The sequence below is a fragment of the Gossypium arboreum genome, chromosome 11 (assembly GCF_025698485.1).
Source record: "Gossypium arboreum isolate Shixiya-1 chromosome 11, ASM2569848v2, whole genome shotgun sequence".
Taxonomy (NCBI): Eukaryota; Viridiplantae; Streptophyta; class Magnoliopsida; order Malvales; family Malvaceae; genus Gossypium; species Gossypium arboreum.
In genome coordinates this window covers 21,482,636-21,500,658 of record NC_069080.1, presented here as the reverse complement: position 1 = coordinate 21,500,658, position 18,023 = coordinate 21,482,636, and the positions used below count along the sequence as shown (strand labels likewise).

The 18,023-nt window shown below is 33.6% G+C and overlaps 2 protein-coding genes across 2 annotated transcripts; one reads left to right on the top strand and one right to left on the bottom strand.

Annotated features, from left to right (window-relative positions):
• The first annotated feature begins 5,180 nt into the window (after positions 1-5,180).
• LOC108470521 (O-fucosyltransferase 27) lies at positions 5,181-10,615 on the top strand. The gene is made up of 10 exons (XM_017771866.2): positions 5,181-5,714; positions 6,107-6,191; positions 6,831-6,901; positions 6,991-7,079; positions 7,197-7,440; positions 8,258-8,370; positions 8,457-8,547; positions 8,659-8,787; positions 8,973-9,523; positions 9,695-10,615. The coding sequence occupies exons 1-10, from the start codon at positions 5,520-5,522 to the stop codon at positions 10,155-10,157; spliced, it is 2,031 nt and encodes a 676-aa protein (XP_017627355.1). The 5' UTR covers positions 5,181-5,519; the 3' UTR covers positions 10,158-10,615.
• Positions 10,616-13,664: 3,049 nt separating this feature from the next.
• LOC108471087 (leucine-rich repeat extensin-like protein 3) lies at positions 13,665-15,176 on the bottom strand. The gene is made up of 2 exons (XM_017772668.2): positions 14,902-15,176; positions 13,665-14,824 (listed from the first exon to the last, which is right to left on the bottom strand). Exons 1-2 carry the CDS (start codon positions 15,077-15,079, stop codon positions 13,956-13,958), a joined length of 1,047 nt encoding a protein of 348 aa, XP_017628157.1. The 5' UTR covers positions 15,080-15,176; the 3' UTR covers positions 13,665-13,955.
• Between the last annotated feature and the right edge of the window lie 2,847 nt (positions 15,177-18,023).

The window sequence follows — 18,023 nt, the reverse complement described above, 5'->3', positions numbered from 1 at the left end:
TGAGCCGTAAATATTTTTATAAATATTTACGGAGTGTCATTAAGTTAGTATTAAAGTTTCGTTAAAAAATTTTAACGTTTTGATGGTTAATTAATTAAAAATGACTAAATTGAAAAATGTGCAAAATTTGCTAAAGTAATTAAATAGCTTAAGTGTCAAATAAAGGAGGACTTATAGGGCAAAATAACCCAAAAAGGGATGGCTGAGGTGGTATTAGCAAGAAAAAAATCTGAAATTTTGGTGAAATAAGAGTAAAATTGAAAATTTTGTAAAATTAAGTAAATAAAATAACAATTAAAAGAAATGTAAACAATTCTTTATAAACTTTCAACCAAAAACTCCATTGAAGAGTCCTCTTAAGTTGGTTTTTCATATTTTTGCTACAAATCAAGAACCCGAAGATAAACGTGGAAAAGAAAAATTAACAGATTAGTCCTTGAATTTCTACAATCTCTATAATCTACCCCAAGTAAGTTTATATGGTTGAACTTTTATGATTATTTGTTAATTTAGGAATGATATGATGTATTATCTCATATGTTTGTTATTGAATTATGATTATTGTAAAAATATGAAAATTGGATCTAAAGTTCAAATTAAGTTAAATGCAGGATTGAGCACAATCGTTCTGTGACAAAAGAAGAATTGATGGATAAGACAATGGTTAGACCATGGTAATGTTTAAATGTAAGACCATAACTGGGCTATGGCATTTTAGTGAAAAGACTATAACTGGGTTATGACACCATGAACATAAGACCATGGTTGGACCATGGTAGTATATGTATAAGTGTAAGACCATAATTGGGCTATGGCATCCTGATGATAAGACCATAACTGGGTTATGACATTACGAGTGTAAGACCATGGCAAGGCTATGGCAATATTCGTGTAAGACCATAGTTGGACTATGGCATCAAGTAAATGATATACTTAAATCCGTAAGAAATTCTCTAATTTGACTAAGATTGGTAAGTTTTATATGAAATTAAAGAGATATAATTTAAGTAGTTATTGATATTGAGTTCAATCAAGTGAATTCACCATTTGAAATTGTGATTAGCAGGAAGAGTTAGCGAATCGCATGTTTTATGATTTGTTATAGTATGTTCGGTAAGATTTAACTTTAAAACCAATGAACTTACTAAGCTTCATTAAGCTTAATCGTGTTGCTTAATGTTTCTTGTAGATTAACGTGAGATTAGAAGATCAGATCAACACATCAAGCTACACTATCCAAATTTCTCAGGTAGAGTTTGTAATACAACCTCTGGTTTATATGACATGTATAGGATTGTATAGAAAAGAGTTAAACTTGAATTATGAATGTGAATGATGCATATATATATGTTTGTTTGCAAGTATTTAGTAGTAGATATTAGTAAATCAATGAATGGAGTTATTTTGGTAAGTTTATGTAAATGAGTTTTGCGATGACATATTATGTATAATACATGATTTTGGCTTGAATTGGTTGCTTGGTTGGGATACATTAGTGTATTTCTATGTTGTGTACAGGTTGATATTAAAAAGGGTGAGAAAAGTGGCTTTAAAATGGCCTATTTTCGTCCATGCCGGCGTGCGTCTCAGCCGTTGACAAATGGGCATGTGGTCTGGCCATGTGTTCCCTGCACCTTGAAATTTCAAAACAGAATGCCCAGGTTTTTGCACATGGCCTAGCACACGGGCATGTGACTTGGCCGTGTGACCCTTTCACTTTGCACATGGCCTAGCACACAGGCGTGTAATTGGTAATATGACACAAGTCAGAGAGTTACACGGTAAGGACACGAGCTGAGACACAGTCGTGTGTCTCACATCGAATGCTTACACTGCCGGCCACAAGGGCGTGTGTCCCCTACTCTTAAGGAAAATTTTAAAATTTTGGAAAAAATTTCTTCAGTGTTCGATTTAGTCCCGATTCACTTCTAAAGTGTATATTGGGCCTCGGGGGCCCATTTACGAGACAATGTGAGTGTTTTATAATTGATTCTAGATTTGTATAATAAAGGTAATGAAATATACGTAAGTAGTCTATAAAGTTTGGTAATGCTCTGTAACCCTGTTTCGACGACGGATAAAGGTTAGGAGTGTTACATGGTGTATCTTTCACCAGCTTCCAACCTTCACGAACTTCCGAGTACTATAAAACAGAGGAAATAGAACAGAGTAAGCATTTGATGCTTAGTAAGTTCCTATAACGGGAAATTAACTTACCGTTTATTTATAATTAAATTAAGCATGCAAAAATTCATCCAAAGAAATTTTATAATTAGCCTAATCACATATAATCTCAAGAAACTTGTTAGTCATGCATTTCATGTAAACATCAAAAATCAATGATAAGCTCATCATGTAATAATTTTCATAAACGTAAGCTTTCCACATCTTATATCCATATATCATGTGCATTTCCATAATATTTCATATCAAATTCAGATTATTTCATGTCAGAATTTTACCCATTGAATTTATTAGAAATATCGATGAATACATAGGTAGTACACTTAAAGTATACAAACTATAATTTCATCAACTCATATTCGGGAGTGCTAATTAAAGCACATAATCGGGAAGCACTCTCTCGAGCCATATAATAGGAAGCTTATCCGGGCTGTATAACGGGAAACTCATAAGAGCCATAATCGGGAAGCTCGTATGAGCCAATAACGGGTAGTTCTGAAAAGCCATTAACCGAGAAGCTATGGATAGCCATATATCGGGAAGTTCAAGCGAGCCAATATAGGGAAGCTCATAAAGAGCCTTTAATCGAGAAGCTCATGAAGAGCCATATAACAGGACGCTCATAAGAGCTGCAGTGTGTCTACAACACATACAGAATCACAACCAATCGGGATGCTCCGAAGAGTTATTAATAGGAAGCTCGCAAGAACCATATAACTGGAAGTTCGAGAGGGCTAGTAATAGGACACTCTTTTTTCGAGCTGTGGTGTGTCTACAACATATACAGGACCACAACCAATTCGAGAAATCCTATATCCATCGAATTTCATATATTCAAACGGGACTTAACATTTATTGAGCTTTGTTGGATATAAGATCAATTTCATACATATATGATATTTATACAATTCACATACATAACATTAAATTTAAACATATAAAATTTACCTTGACAAATGTTCGTGTATTTGAAATCTACTAATCCGACACTTTTTCTTTTCCACGATCTATCTTCTTATTTGAGTTATCCGGATCTATACGAGTAAATTTAACTCAATTTAATACAATTCATAATCAATTCAATTCAATTCCCATCCTAGGCAAAATTACCATTTTGTCCCTACATTTTTAATTAATGATAATTTCATCCTTAGGCTTGGAAAATGAAATTTATGCAATTTAATCCTTATTCCAAGCCTGACCAATTTTTACATATAACATTTATAGCCCATGTATTTAACAAAAATCATAATTTTTCCATGAATTTTATATCTTTTCAATTTAGTCCCTAAATCACACTTTCATGAAAGTTCACTTTACAAAAGTTATTTATCTATCAACAACCTTTCATTTTCTACCATAAATTTCATAATTTATGCACACTCATCCATGGAAAAGCTTTAATACTTTGATAACTTTACAAATTAGTCCTCAAAATAGCTAGATTAGGTTATTACAATATCGGAAATATAAAAATTACTAAAAATGGGACAAGATTACTTACCCAATTAAGCTTGCTCGAATTTCTTTCTCTGAGCTAGGGTTTCATAGAAAATTTAGGGAAGATGATAATATAAAATGATATTTTGTCTTTTAATTTAATTATCATCTTTTATTTTTTCACTTTCCAATTTAGTATTTTTCTTTTCTTAAATTTCCATGGATGAATCATCATAAATATCTACTAACTTCTCTTAATGGTCTATTTCCTTATAAGGACCTCAAATTTTGAATTCCATAGCTATTTAATCCCTCTAGCTACTAGAATTCAACTTTTTCACTCTATATAATTTAGTCTTTTCTAACAATTACACATGTAATCGATGAAATTTTCTTAACAAAATTTTTATACGTTATCCCTATCATAGTGCAAACCATGCAATAATATTAAAATAAATTTTCTTTCTGACTCCGATTTGTGGTCCCAAAATTACTATTTTGATTTCACTGAAAACAGGCTGTTATATTGGAATTCAAATTAATAGTTTCATGTTATGTTCTAACATTTAATTATTGTGCATTTATGGTATGCTTACTTTGTTTAATTTTGCACATAAATCTATACAAATGAAATATTTATTTGTGCACATTTTGTAAATTGATAAAATTTATTTGTAACAAATTTATGTAGTTTTAGTTTTGATTTTCTTGTATTGAGACTAATGTTTTATGTTTGGATGTTTTAAAGATGACATCTATAACTACCTCTAAACTTATTAAATTTGTGTTTTTTCGATACAATGCTAGTATATTTGTTTGTATGATTAATCACATGCGATGGTAAATCAAAAGTATACATTAGTATTGTTGAATCATGTGCATAGTAAAGAAGAATATTACTAGTCAAAATATACTAATTAGTTGGCATGATAGGTTAGATCATCTTGATCAATCACGATATGATAAGATAAGAATTTATATGGATATTTATTAAAGAACTTGAAGATTTTTCATTTATTAAGTTTTTATTGTTCTCGAAGAAGATTTATTAAATTTTATTAGCAAAAGTTTAAGTTAAACTTTTATATTTATCTAATAAGTGGATTATTTTATCACTCATAATTTTAGGGTTTAGGATCCTAATCATTATATTTTTGTTTACATGAATTTGGAATTGATTTACGTAAAACAAATTTTATTCTTAAAATGAGTATAAATAATTTGTTTTATTATTTAAAATTAAATGAAGATTTATATTTTATAATTAAAATAAATGAGATTAATCCAAGTTGAAATCCACCTTACCCAAAGTGAATCCAAATTTATCAAATCAAATAGATAAGTCATTCCCTGTATGGATTAACACGTACCCCTATAGATAAGGAAAATTTTCCACTGTCACACGAGTTTAATCTAGACCCACTTCACGTCACATTAATGAACGAAAAAAAGTGCATAAAAAAATGAACCAAAAAAATCACGTCATATTATTCATAAATCAGACCCAATGTGGCAGCATAATATCAAACAAGCATCCTAATCCTACATCCCGATCTCATCATTCATTGAGTTAATTCCAAAAATAGCACGCGCAGGAGAAGAGAGTGGAGCAGCAGTATTAATCAGAATCTTTCCCTGTAATAGCATGTCGGATCTCTCACAAGTTACAACCCAATTAAACACCCCCTGCTACTTCAGTTTCTTTTTTACTACAAAACATGTTCTCACACGTATTTACAGTCTTTCTCTCTCTTGCTTTGTATTTTGACTTTTCTCTGTGTCTCTCCTTCTGTTCTCTTCAGTTTCCTCTTTCTTTAACCTTTCTTCCGTTTCTAGACAGAGAAAGCAAATACCCCATTGAGTTTTAGGAAAGAAAGAAAAGAATATTATTAAAAATGAAAGAAGGGAAAGCTTTTTTGAAGTCTAAGATGAAATGGGTCGGTTTGGTTGGTTTAGTTTTATCAGTTTTTTCACTCTTTGTGCACTTCTTGCTAGCCAGATTCACTGAAGACGGCTTCTCCGAGTACCAGTCTTCCATAACCATCTTCTCCTGGAGACCTGTTTTTGAAGCTACAGACCTCTCGAGAACGGTACTATGCGATTCTTTTATATGCTTTTCCTGGTTCGCATTTTCTTGTTTCTAAATTTGATTCTTTTCTGTTGACGTGTTTTTACATTCAGGGTATTTGTCTATTTGTTTGTTTTTTGAAACATTTTGCTCTTGGTGATTTCACTTTTCTGTTCTTGGACATGTGGACTTGGGGGCTTTAGTATTGTTTTTGGGAGTTTTGTTTGGATCCATTTTGGTTAACTGAAAATGCCCAGATTACTGTTATTTGTTTCTTTTCATTAAGGTGAGCTGAAATTTGTACCTTGGATCCGATTTGATTTGGTTTTAAACTGTTTTGGTAAGTTTTTGTTTGTTAATTTTATTTAACACATATGGCTTCTTAGGGTTTCTTCTTCTATTGTTTTGGTGCAGAGCCCATTGTATAGAAGACTATGGGGTCCTGTTGGGCAATTGGAATCTTTGCACCCACATGCTAATCCTAAAGGATACTACGCAGGTTCGCTATCATTTCCACTTCTGATTTTTGACAGTTATGTGTTTCACAATAATTTTAGTCATTTGTTTAAAAAAAAAAAAAACATGACATTTCATGTTTTTCATTCCCAAATTCTAGATAATAGATGTTCAAGTTAAATTGATAGCATTGAATGATTAGGATTTAAGATCTGTTATTGTCCTTATAAAAATTACTGTGACTGCTAACCATCATCTTGATACAATTCCAATGGTAAATGTTATGCAGTTCCTTAACAGTACCTACTGAGTGGTTTTTGATGGTTTATAGTAGCATTGATTGTTTACGATTGACCGCTAAGATTTTTGGAGAGATTAAAATGAAAACCGTGGGCATGCTCGCTCCATCGTATCACCTAGAATTTCCCCTTGTCTTTTAATTCTTATCCTCACATGCAAACTACTTTATGTATGCAACCTATAGAATGAGAGTGTTGAACTTTATGTTATTTTAAGAGTCGTGTTGATGAATTTATTGGTGTATGTGTCTTTATGAAAACACAGATTCTGATTTTTATCATGTCCTTGTGTCTATTGCAAGTTACAGTTTAATCCACTTTTTGGAAACATAGAATTGCTATTTCCTACTAAGGTTATATTATTATACATGTGCCTTTGACAGATCCTAGTGCTCAGTCAAATGGGTACATTTTTGTCAGAATACAAGGTGGTTTCCATGAGATTAGGAGCTCGGTAAGGGTGCTATAGTGAAAATTCTTATTTATGGATAAAGCTATCCTATATATGTAGTTGGAATTGTAATGCTTTTGTTTGAATCCTAGATATGTGATGTGGTTGCGGTTTCTCGGTTTCTAAATTGTACTTTAGTTGTTCCAGAGATCCAACAAACAACTAGCAAGAAGGGAATCAGGTGACTTTTGATAGTTAGTACTGCTTTCTATTCTTATTTGGAGTTGGATCATATGATAATTTGACGTATCAGTAATTTGTCCTGTATCAACTTATATTTGTAATATGTTTGATGCAGCTCACAGTTCAAGAGTTTTGCCTACCTATATAATGAGGAAACGTTTATGGCGGCTTTAGCAAAAGATGTTAATATCGTGAAAACCCTTCCTAAAAGCCTTAAATCAGCAAGGAGAAATAAGGAAATCCCAGTGTTTAGAGTGCCGTATGCAGCTTCACCGTATTATTATTTGCACAATGTGCTCCCTATTTTGATCAAGCATTCTGTAGTTGAACTAGTTGTTTCTGATGGTGGATGCTTGCAGGTGATTGCAGTTGCCAATTTTCTGTGGACCTTTGATTTGAACCTTAAACATTTTCTTTTTAACTTCGAATATCACCTTTTCAAATTTTATGTCAAATATAGTTGTTAAGCGCATTTTTCCTATTTCTAATGATGCTTATTTTTGTTAGGCACTAAATCTGTTCTTGGTTTCTTAATTTGCATGTATTCTAGATCAATTTGTATCCATGTTGTTCTTTTGTTAAAATTGATAAATATTTAGGGCATGCATTCTTGTGGTGAAGGTTAATAGCACCTTGCTAGTTTCTCATCTATCAATTCTAATTGTTAAGCATTTGGCGGTTCTCTAATAGGCTTAGTTCAGTCTTGTCGTGTTTGACCCTTGGGCACTTGCATTCTTACCAATGCGTGACCTACATTTATATCATGTGCTAAGGCTATATCAGGACTACAATTCTCTTTCTAATGGTTGAAACAATTCAGAAGACTTGATTTAATCATCTTTCTATGGACTTGAACAATTTCAAAAGACTTGTACCAAGTCAGCTACACAGATTTGTTATGTAGAGCATGGTACATCTTGCTTTTCATGTTAAATTCCTGAAACACCAAGTGCTTTGCTTAAACTGCATTTAGGTAACCATTTTAATGTTCATCCTTTTGTGCGTCAGACTTTTTAAGGTCTCTTAACTGACATTTTGTGCTACTGATATCTTCAGATTAGTAGTTAAGACTAATGTGAATATTGCTGCATCTAAGTTGAAATGCCTTATTATATACATATTTTAATTTCTTTATGATTTTGTGATTGTTGCTAATATTTTCCATATCTGATTTAGGCAATTCTTCCGTCGGATCTTGAAGAGTATCAAAGTCTTAGATGTAGGGTTGCTTTTCATGCCCTGAGGTTCCGACAAGATGTTCAGGACCTGGCAACTAATATATTGCATAGGTGAATAGATAACCATGATTGTATTATGTAATATTATTTCCTTTCTTTTTCTTTTTTTTTCCCCTAATATGTTGTTGTCAATTAAGATTAAGGGCTCCTGGAAGACCATTTATTGCTTTTGATCCCGGTATGACAAGAGATGCTTTAGCCTATCACGGTTGTTCTGAACTCTTCCAGGTACCTGCTTTTATACTCAGAAGGCACCATTGGTGCTTTTACTCACTGAACCTTTGTTTCAAATATTGCCCATCATTTGACATGTTTATTCTCTTTTGGAGCTTACCCAAGGATGTGCATGCTGAGCTCATTCAGCACAGAAGAGCTTGGATGAGAAAACGTGGGATAATAAAGGGGCAGCTTTCTGTAAATTCTGCTAAGCAACGTCTCAAGGGTTCATGCCCATTGACGCCAGAAGAGGTAGTCATTTTTTATTGATGAACATCATTTACTTCTGAAGCTTCAGTTCTATGCACATCTTATTGTTTGAAACCAAATATGTTAACACATTATAAAAAGTTAATTAATGTAGCCATTCCATTGGATAAGGAGAAACAATTTGAGAAAACTTGAGATGTTGAATGAAGTCACTTGTCTTTCTACAGGTTGGTATTCTTCTTCGGGCATATGGATACTCATGGGATACAATTATATATGTGTCTGGAGGTGAAGTTTTTGGAGGCCAGAGGACATTGATCCCACTTCACGGATTGTTTGAAAATGTTGTTGATAGGACTTCCCTCAGCACAAGCTGGGAGCTGAGTAGAATTTATGGTCGTGAGGCTAACCTCGACGAAAGTTATCCAAGGGCTCCTCCATCTGCTCAGGTTGAAACAAAGCTTGATGCTTGGAAAAACTCTGGTCCTCGTCCTCGTCCTCTTCCACCTCCTCCTGCTAGACCCAAGACTTATAATATTGAAGGGTGGTGGGGTTGGGTTGCTGAGAGTGACAATGAGCCTGAAAGTACAGTTGTAGAGTTGAGGACTAATGCCCATAAGTTACTATGGGAAGCCATAGACTATACAGTTGCTGTTGAAGCTGATGTTTTCATTCCTGGATTCGATCGTGATGGTAAGGGACATCCAAATTTTGCCAGTCTGGTTATGGGACACAGATTGTATCAATCTGCTGCATCTAAAACATACAGGCCAGACAGGTAAGCATCTCTCTGACCAGACACGTTTGCTTGAATGTATACAATTAGATGCATGATTTAGTTGCAAGTTAATGACAGTTGTGGAGTCTTAGATTTCTTTTTAAACTTCTATCAACTCATGGAAGGTTACATGCTCTCATCATGCACTGATTGTATGCTTTTTCAACACAGGAAAGAAGTTGTCAGGCTTTTGGATCAAATTCACAGCCACATATATCATGCAAACCATTCCTGGTTAACATCAATACGAAGACATATGCGAAGCTCTTTAATTGATGGATTGATCAAAGCATCAAATAAGTCAAAATCTTCATCTTTTCTTTCACATCCAGTCCCTGAATGTTCTTGCTTGGGGCCTAATCCTAGTGAAACATTGTCTAATGCTTCAACCCCTTCAGTGCACTTGCAAGTTCACGCTGCTCTTGATGTGGTACATCGTTGCCCTGTTTGGATGGACGGTGAAAAGAATTTAAGCTCTAATGAAAAGGACAACGAAGAGGATATTGATGAAAATGATCCGTCGTCGTCAAGACTGTTTCTTCAGCATACTGGAAGTCATGATGCTGGAGGTGAAGATATAAACCTGAAAGAAGAATCTCAATTTGAGGATCAAGAAGAAGATGGTGGTGATTGACAACAGGAGCTTTATATATTTTGTTCAAGTTCCAAAAATGCAGCACCGGCATTGCAGTGTCAGTGTACATATTTTAGAATGAGCAAGAGTGTCTTGAATTCCAATTCAAGATGAAGAAGCAAGGTGCCTTACACCAGTTCTCAAACTCTGAGTCGGGCCTCTAATCGAATCCATCAGAAGCGATATTAAGTTCTTTTACACGGTGATGTATCGTATAATTGAAGCTTCGTCGGGAAAGGCAATCGTGTTTTCTGCAAGTAAGCCTGCAATCAATTTTGACTAGTCTTACCTTGTTCTTAATGTACAAACATAAGTTTTTGTGGATCTATTTTGGGACATTCCCAAATGATTATGGGCATTTTTCATGCATGACATAAATGATTAAGGACAGAATGAGATAGGTGTTTTCCTTTAATCCATTACTAAATATATATCTATCTAATTTATTCCTTTTGTGATGGATGTTGGCTCTCATTTCATTTGATAGTTCCTTGTATGCTTGAGCCTTTTTGTTCTAAACAGGCTTACGAAAATTCCCTTCCTAGAAAAAATAAGAATATGAATACAGGCACCCTTTTGGAACCAAAATTTCTTCTCCAAGAATGTAAAAATGTCCATAATAAAGCATTTTGGCTCAAAAAGCATGTTTTGAATACTCCCAAGCTAGATTAAGGTGTGGATTATAATAAAATCCAATGTAGATTAAGCTGTTAATGATTGATCATTAATATGGCATTTTTTTTTCTACACATGCATGTTTTGAATCCTCCCAAGCTAGATTAAGGTGTGGATTATAATAAAATCCAATGTAGATTAAGCTGTTAATGATTGATCATTCCACGACGGACTAAATTATATCTGAATAAAGAAAAATCTCAGAACAATTATCAGTAAGTCGCTGTCATAGTGAAGTTTCCTTGGACTTTCTCGGTCAAACAAAAGCCTTCACAACAGAGAATTGAAGTTTCAGCGATCTTGAAAGCCAAGCATGGCATGTGTATTTTGAACAGTTTTGTCAAACGCATGGTTTCGCAGCAACTTGAGTCAACCACTAAGAAAGCAGTCAAAAAGGCCACGTGGCTTCTAGTTCGTCAACCTTGAGCAAGACTTTTGTCTTCAATAATTGAATTCCACAGTAATATCAGCTTGATCTTCAAGCAAATATTTGGTTTAAGAACCCCCAAACATGACATAGTAAACCATCTAGTCTCAAATCAATCAAGCAAGCAAAAACACCAGTTAAATCTTCTCTGTCCATTGGGGGTTTTTGTCAAAGACCAAGATGAGCAAATACAAGGAGGAGCTTTCGTGTGAATCCTTTTTAAGATTTCTGCTGTCCTTTTGCACCAATTCATTCTCAAAAACCGCACAACCAAGTGGCCCTGAAGCTGCCATAGCTACTGCAACTAAACATTTTAGTCAAAAAGTAACGTTTGGGTAGTTTTTATAGCATCTCTTCAAACAAGCATTAAATTGTAGGGGGTTCCTCCCCTGTCTCTGTAAGTGTAGTTATATTCCATTTTCTAGTTAAGAGTAAGAGGCTTTTGTTGTAAAATAGGTATACTACATAAACAAGTACCATATACGTAGTGGATACCCATCTTTCGGCTAATCTAAGCCTGAGACTCCACTTCCCTAGGTTAACAAGTAGGTTTTTATTCAACAATATTAAGGAGTTCTGTAATGGTTGCCTGTAACAAGAGTTGAACTAAATATTTTCTGTTTATATTGAATCTGGTTGAACAAAAAATATTTTATTAACAAAGTAAAACATTTGCAACAGAACTTGTGATGAAATCTTATTTAGCACCATTCATATGTACAGATTAAGTTTGCTTGAAAGACATAAATCTTAACATTTGAGAGGATCAAATTTAAGATTCTAAATAATTTCTCCTAAATTTTGTCATCTATGAGTTTTATACCAAATTTCTCCCAAAGTTTTACCATTTCTCAAAATTCTCTTTTACTTTTCAAAATTATTAAATAAAAAATATTCTTTTAAGTATAATTTATTTGATATTAAAATTTAACTCTGGTTTATGTATTTTGTTGATTGGATTTTTATCACATAACACCAAACCTAGTATAACTAAAATGTCAATAGCAAAGCATTTTGGCTCAACAAGCCTCTTTCGAATTCTCCATCTCCAAATCAAAAAATAAGGATAAAGCTGTGGAGGATGATAAAATCTGATGTGTAGAGTATGCTGCTAATGATTGATCATTAGTATGACTTTTTTTTTTCAACATATACACATTATTCCACAGATATGCGAACTATTAATAGGCTAAACATAATTGCATCTGAATAAAGAAAACTCTCAAAAAGATCAATTTACCGTTAAGTTGCTGTCATATTGAAGTTTCAGCAACCATGTAAACTTTTCCTACTTATGAATGACCAATACCATCCCTCTTGTTTTTGTTAATACTAGAAACTAGATTGCTCTCACATTTGAAATCCATTATTTTTTATGTGGCAGGTTTCGGATTTTGAGAGACCTTATACCTCAAAATGATGAAAAGAGAGACAAGGCTGTATATTGCATATGTTCTATTCATGCATGAAAGTGATCACTATGTTTATTATTTGTTTCTCATGAATAGATTTTGATGTGTAGGTCAAAGAGTACATTCAGTTATTTACAGGAAAAGTTGCAAATATATGAGCCAGGAGACAACAAAATTGAGTCCAGGGGTAAGCTTTTTTGTGCTTAATGTTTGGGCCTATGCATGTGCATGCCGATGTGGTTATTTTGCACGAACTTTTTAATGATTTATATTGACGGGTGCGTGGTATGTTGTTGGTTAATGTCGATGATGCTTCGTTATTGGAGATTTAAAATGCTAAAAGCATAGGAAAACGGTTAAAAATAATTCCATCTTTGTTTACTGCTATCAGCAGAGAGAGCTTATCCATCATCTTATCCGAAGAACCGGAAGTAGCCGTTCCTGATGCATTTCTTTTATCACCAAACTGCCAAAAACAGCCAAAAAGAAAGAAAAAAAAAAACCAAATTTTCTACTTCTCCCTCTGCACCATCCTAATTGTCGTCTCCATTACCGAATATTGAGCAATCGGCTGAGAATGGAGGAAATGTATATAGGTACAAGACAAAACTATATTCTTTTGATTGCATTATTAAATGAAATCAACACCAGTGTCCAGATGGCTAATCATATATTAGCTAGGCTTTCTATTTTTAAACTTAGAACAGTTGGAGTAGGATGCTGCAACGTGTATCTTCTTTCTATCAATCTTTCAAGTTAATAAGACAAAGACTCATTGTTGTTTTCATTTAACTAATTAAAATTCCATGTTTTTAGTGATTGCATGTCGTGATTATCATTTTCGTTTTGTGCTTGCTGTTAGCTTATTTATTACGTAGTTCAGGCTTCACTAATATAGTAATTGCTAAACAAATCCAAAAAAAAAAAAAGAAAAAAAGAAGAAGAAGAAGCTGGAGTCGTAAAATGGAAAAAAAAGTTCTGATTTAGAAAAACTTTAGACTAAAGAGAATAAACCTGTTGGAATCAGATGACCCCAGGATTGGATTTATTATATAGTACAATAATTGTGTCACATTCACGGGAGCTTCTTATTGACAATGGTACAGTCAATCACTCTACAAACAACCAAGAGAAAGCCCACACTGTTTAGGTAGATTATTTAACTGTATATATAATTTATAATCGCAATGAACAAAAAAGATATATATATGTAATTGATAATCATCAGAAGAGTGGCTAGATTGTGACAGGTTTTAGTGGAGAATCATTACTTATAGTACACAATTAAGGAGAGGATTTCTTTGGTGAAGTAGAGGCAGAGGCAGGGGGGATACCAGGGAAAGGCGGTATAGGTGGGAAATGGAATGGGGGAAGAGGAAACGGGAAGGTTGGTGGAGGTGGAGGTGGTGGCGATGGTGGTGGAGTTAGTCCTGGAATCGGTGGAAGATGAAACCATGGTGCTGGAGGTGCTGGAGGTGCCGAAGGAGGCTGGAAGGGGTTTGGGATAAATGGAGCTGGAGGTGCGGGAGGAGGCTGGAAAGGGTTTGGAATAAGTGGAGCCGGTGGTGCGGGAGGAGGCTGAAAAGGGTTTGGAATAAGTGGAGCCGGTGGGGCTGGAGGAGGCTGAAAAGGGTTTGGAATAAGAGGAGCTGGAGGAGGCTGAAAGGGGTTTGGAATAAGTGGAGCTGGAGGAGGCTGAAATGGGTTTGGAATAAGTGGAGCTGGTGGTGGCAGTATGGGAGGAAGCAACGGAGGAGGCTGAAAGGGGTTCGGAGGAAACAGGGGAGGAGGGAAAAAGAATGATTCAGGGTGGCCAAGGACAGCCTTTTCTCCATTTGCTTCTTTTGGTTTTGTTCTACACAGGTTTGGTTGCTTTAGAGGCTTGAAGCTGAAAGTCCCAGCTGAAAACACACGAGTTCCATGCTTCCCCGACACCAGACGGAGTGCAGACGAAGCTGGTATTGAGGCCACCACATTACAATCTGGTTCACTGCTTTTAATCAATTTCACTGAACATCCATTGATTTTCTTCACCCTTCTACTAACTGAGAAAGGCAATCGAAGTTCGAATTCACCATGCTCATTGGTTTTCACTTCCTGCACGAAACCTGGCCTTGAAGTCCCTTCTTTACATTCCACTGCAACTGATGCACCTGCACACAAAACCACCCCAATTCAGACTAACTGATGGAGATGGAAGCCTTATACAAGTTTGGCAATGGAATTAAACCTGAAATGGAATGGCTGGTCCTAGAGAACTCCTCTTGGGAACATGTAGTATCACAGTACACACTTCCAACAACAACTGCAGATTTCTTCCGATGATGATGATGATGGGCATGGCTACCCTCTGACAAATCTATAACTATGGAACTCGACAATATTATTATAAGGGAAAACCAACACATTTTTCAAGTCTCTTTTTATTTTCTAGGAAGTTTGTCGATAACAATTATTTCAAGGATATGGTGTTTATAAATAACTCCCCCTCTACTTCTATTTTCTTCTTTATTTAAAAATAAAATAAAGGAGATCATAATTGGGATATTAAGATTAAAAATGTGATAAGTTAAACCAAAATATTTTATTCATTTTGGGATGAACAGGGGTCCCTGTTGGTTCACGAGACCTTTAAAACGGCCACAAGAGGATTATTTCACGTGGCCTCACTCTCAGTACTCTCATGCCATGACAAAAATTGTTGTCAAACTCGAAAATGAAAGTTGTAATACTTTTAAAATAAATTAACTAATTTAATCATTTGCCAAAAGTCTTAGATCAGATGTTTTTCAATGTTATTTTGCCAAACTGTGCATGTGAGTTGTAGGACATCATAATAATTGATTCCTTTCAGATTTTACATTCAAGACTCAGATTGTTCGGAAAGAAATAATTTAAGATTAAGAGCAGCGGATTTGAGTAAAACTTGCATTTTTCCTTCACGGGTATCAGAAACAGAAACATATTCACTCTTGTCTTGTTTCTTACAAGACAAGGTAAGCTGTAGAAGTAGTATCCTATAAATATATTGTAATTATATGGATACTATGATCCCATGCTTTGCCAGAAACTGATAGGAACAAAAAAAGAGTTGCGAGACATTCCATTCAAGTCAACAATTATGTCTCAGAATCATTGTTTTTATAAAAGAAATTAAATGGTATCGTAAATGGGAGATGATAGATTTTTGGTTAGTATTCACCGTCTTGTTTCTTCCATTCCAAAGTCCTCATGTCATTATTATGATGTAAAGCTTAACTTTGATTTGCTTGTGCAAATAATAAAGTGTGGTATGGTCATTACATACTTCCCACACCATTCACAAGCTCACCTCTTTTGCCAAATCACTCTCCTGTTAACTTTTTTAAGAAAATGCATGGAGGAGAATGACAGCTTTTAGGAGTGGGAGGTGTTATTGGTTATCTGGAGACTTACCCCTGCAAGGATGTAAACAATGAATTATAAAGCTCGTAATTGTTATTCTGGTATTTAAGTCGATGGAAAGAGACGTGAAGTTGATAGGAAAAATTCTGTTTTAGAAGACGGTCATATTTTCATTTATAGCCAACCTGGGCCTTCATACTTTTGTAGCCCAGCTCTGTATTTCTCCATTCCCAATACTGCTGTAGCTTAACGTCTAACGTTTCAATGAGGGGACATTTTGCTTTGGGCCTTTTGGGCTCTTAATACTTTACTCTTTCACTGCTAGTTTACCATTAATATTGTAAAGTTGTGTGAAAAAAAAAAGTGTTTTTAAAAATATTGATAGTGTTTACTGTTATTATTAAAAGGATAAACTGTTAAAATATTCACTTCTATTTGTTTCAAGTTACATTTTAGTTATTTATATTTGAAACGTTATATTTTAGTCATTTACGTTATCGTGTTGTAGCATTTTAGTCACTGAGCCGTTAATTGCCATTAACGGTGTAATAGTATGCTGACGTGGCATGTTAAATAATCATTTTAAACAAAAAATTTAGGTTAAATTCTACAATTGGTCCCCATATTTTTTCATTTCAAGTAATTTAATTTTTTTCTTTTATGAACTTTCCTTTTTTTTCTTTTTTTTTTTCCATTCTCTTCTGCTTCTCCCTCTGTTTTCCTCTCTTCTTCATTTCTTTTAACGTAGTTTTTCTATATTTTCCATAGTTTTAACAAATAGAAAACATAGAAAAACTCCGTTAAAAGAAATGGAAAATGGAGGAAAACAGAGGAAGAAGCAGAAGAGAATGGGAAATAAAGAAAATAAAAGAAAGTTAAAAGAAAATAAAAGAAAAAATTAAATTGCCCAAAACGAAAAAATATGGAGATCGATTGTATAAATTAACCTAAAATTTTTGTTCGAAATAATGATTTAAAGTGTCACGTCAGCTTACCATGGCCCAGTGACTAAAATATTACAACGCGATAATGTAAGTGACTAAAACGTAACATTTTCAAACATAAGTGACTAAAATGTAACTTGAGGTAAATAAAATGATTATTTTAATAGTTTAAAAGTACTTTGAGAAGATAAAATGTTAATTTTAGATTATAAAAGGTTTAATAACTTAATTGAAAAGTACTATTCCAAAAAGAAAAAGTTTAAAATTTTGGAAAGAAAAAAGTTAAAATTTTTGGCTTGAATTAAAATCCCCTTTAAAAAGTTGCTTGTTTTCCAAAACAATTTTTGTTTGAAATCAACGTTTAGGTTAAAAAATGCTTTTCAACCTCAAATGTAAATGAGGCTTAAATCTTTGTCATATTCATAGTGGATATTACAACACTATGAGTTATTTATTTTATCTATAATATTATTTAAACTCTTAATTAAGTTGGTGTCATCCTCAATTAAGTTAGCAACTCAGTTAGAAAAATTATGAAAATATCATTTCGTAATTAAAATAAATTATATTATTAGAGAATATTTTAATCTTTTATTTAAAAAACTAATAAAAATATACATATGATGATATTTGAATCCAAACCAATTACATCAAGAAAACTTTTAATTTATCATTTAACTAAAATTTTATTTTAATATTTGTTTCTAGTAATCAATAAATTAGCTCTTTTTCTCCTTTCATCAAGTTTTTCCTCCATATACTTAAATTTACAAAATAATAAAATCATTATTGGAATAGCTACACGAGTAATTATTTGATATATCATATGTGAAATTTTCAGATTTCACAAATAAATTAAGAGAATGACAAATATCATATTTATTTATTTTATATTTTAATTTACAAGACACTTGTTCCTTCACTCCCTTAACTTGGATGGATTTGTAAGCCATTGTTTTTTTAATGATTTTTTATTTATTTATGTTTTTTTTTATCGCAATGGAATGATGGGTTTTTACCGTGT

What these genes read in the sequence shown, in the direction of transcription:
- LOC108471087 (XM_017772668.2), bottom strand. Translation starts at nt 15,079, where the DNA reads ATGTGTTGGTTTTCCCTTATAATAATATTGTCGAGTTCCATAGTTATA. An exon ending in GACCAGCCATTCCATTTCAG is followed by an intron (nt 14,825 to 14,901) that starts GTTTAATTCCAT and finishes TTTTGTGTGCAG; the next exon opens with GTGCATCAGTTGCAGTGGAA.
- LOC108470521 (XM_017771866.2), top strand. Translation starts at nt 5,520, where the DNA reads ATGAAAGAAGGGAAAGCTTTTTTGAAGTCTAAGATGAAATGGGTCGGT. An exon ending in ACTAGCAAGAAGGGAATCAG is followed by an intron (nt 7,080 to 7,196) that starts GTGACTTTTGAT and finishes TGTTTGATGCAG; the next exon opens with CTCACAGTTCAAGAGTTTTG. An exon ending in AAAACATACAGGCCAGACAG is followed by an intron (nt 9,524 to 9,694) that starts GTAAGCATCTCT and finishes TTTTCAACACAG; the next exon opens with GAAAGAAGTTGTCAGGCTTT.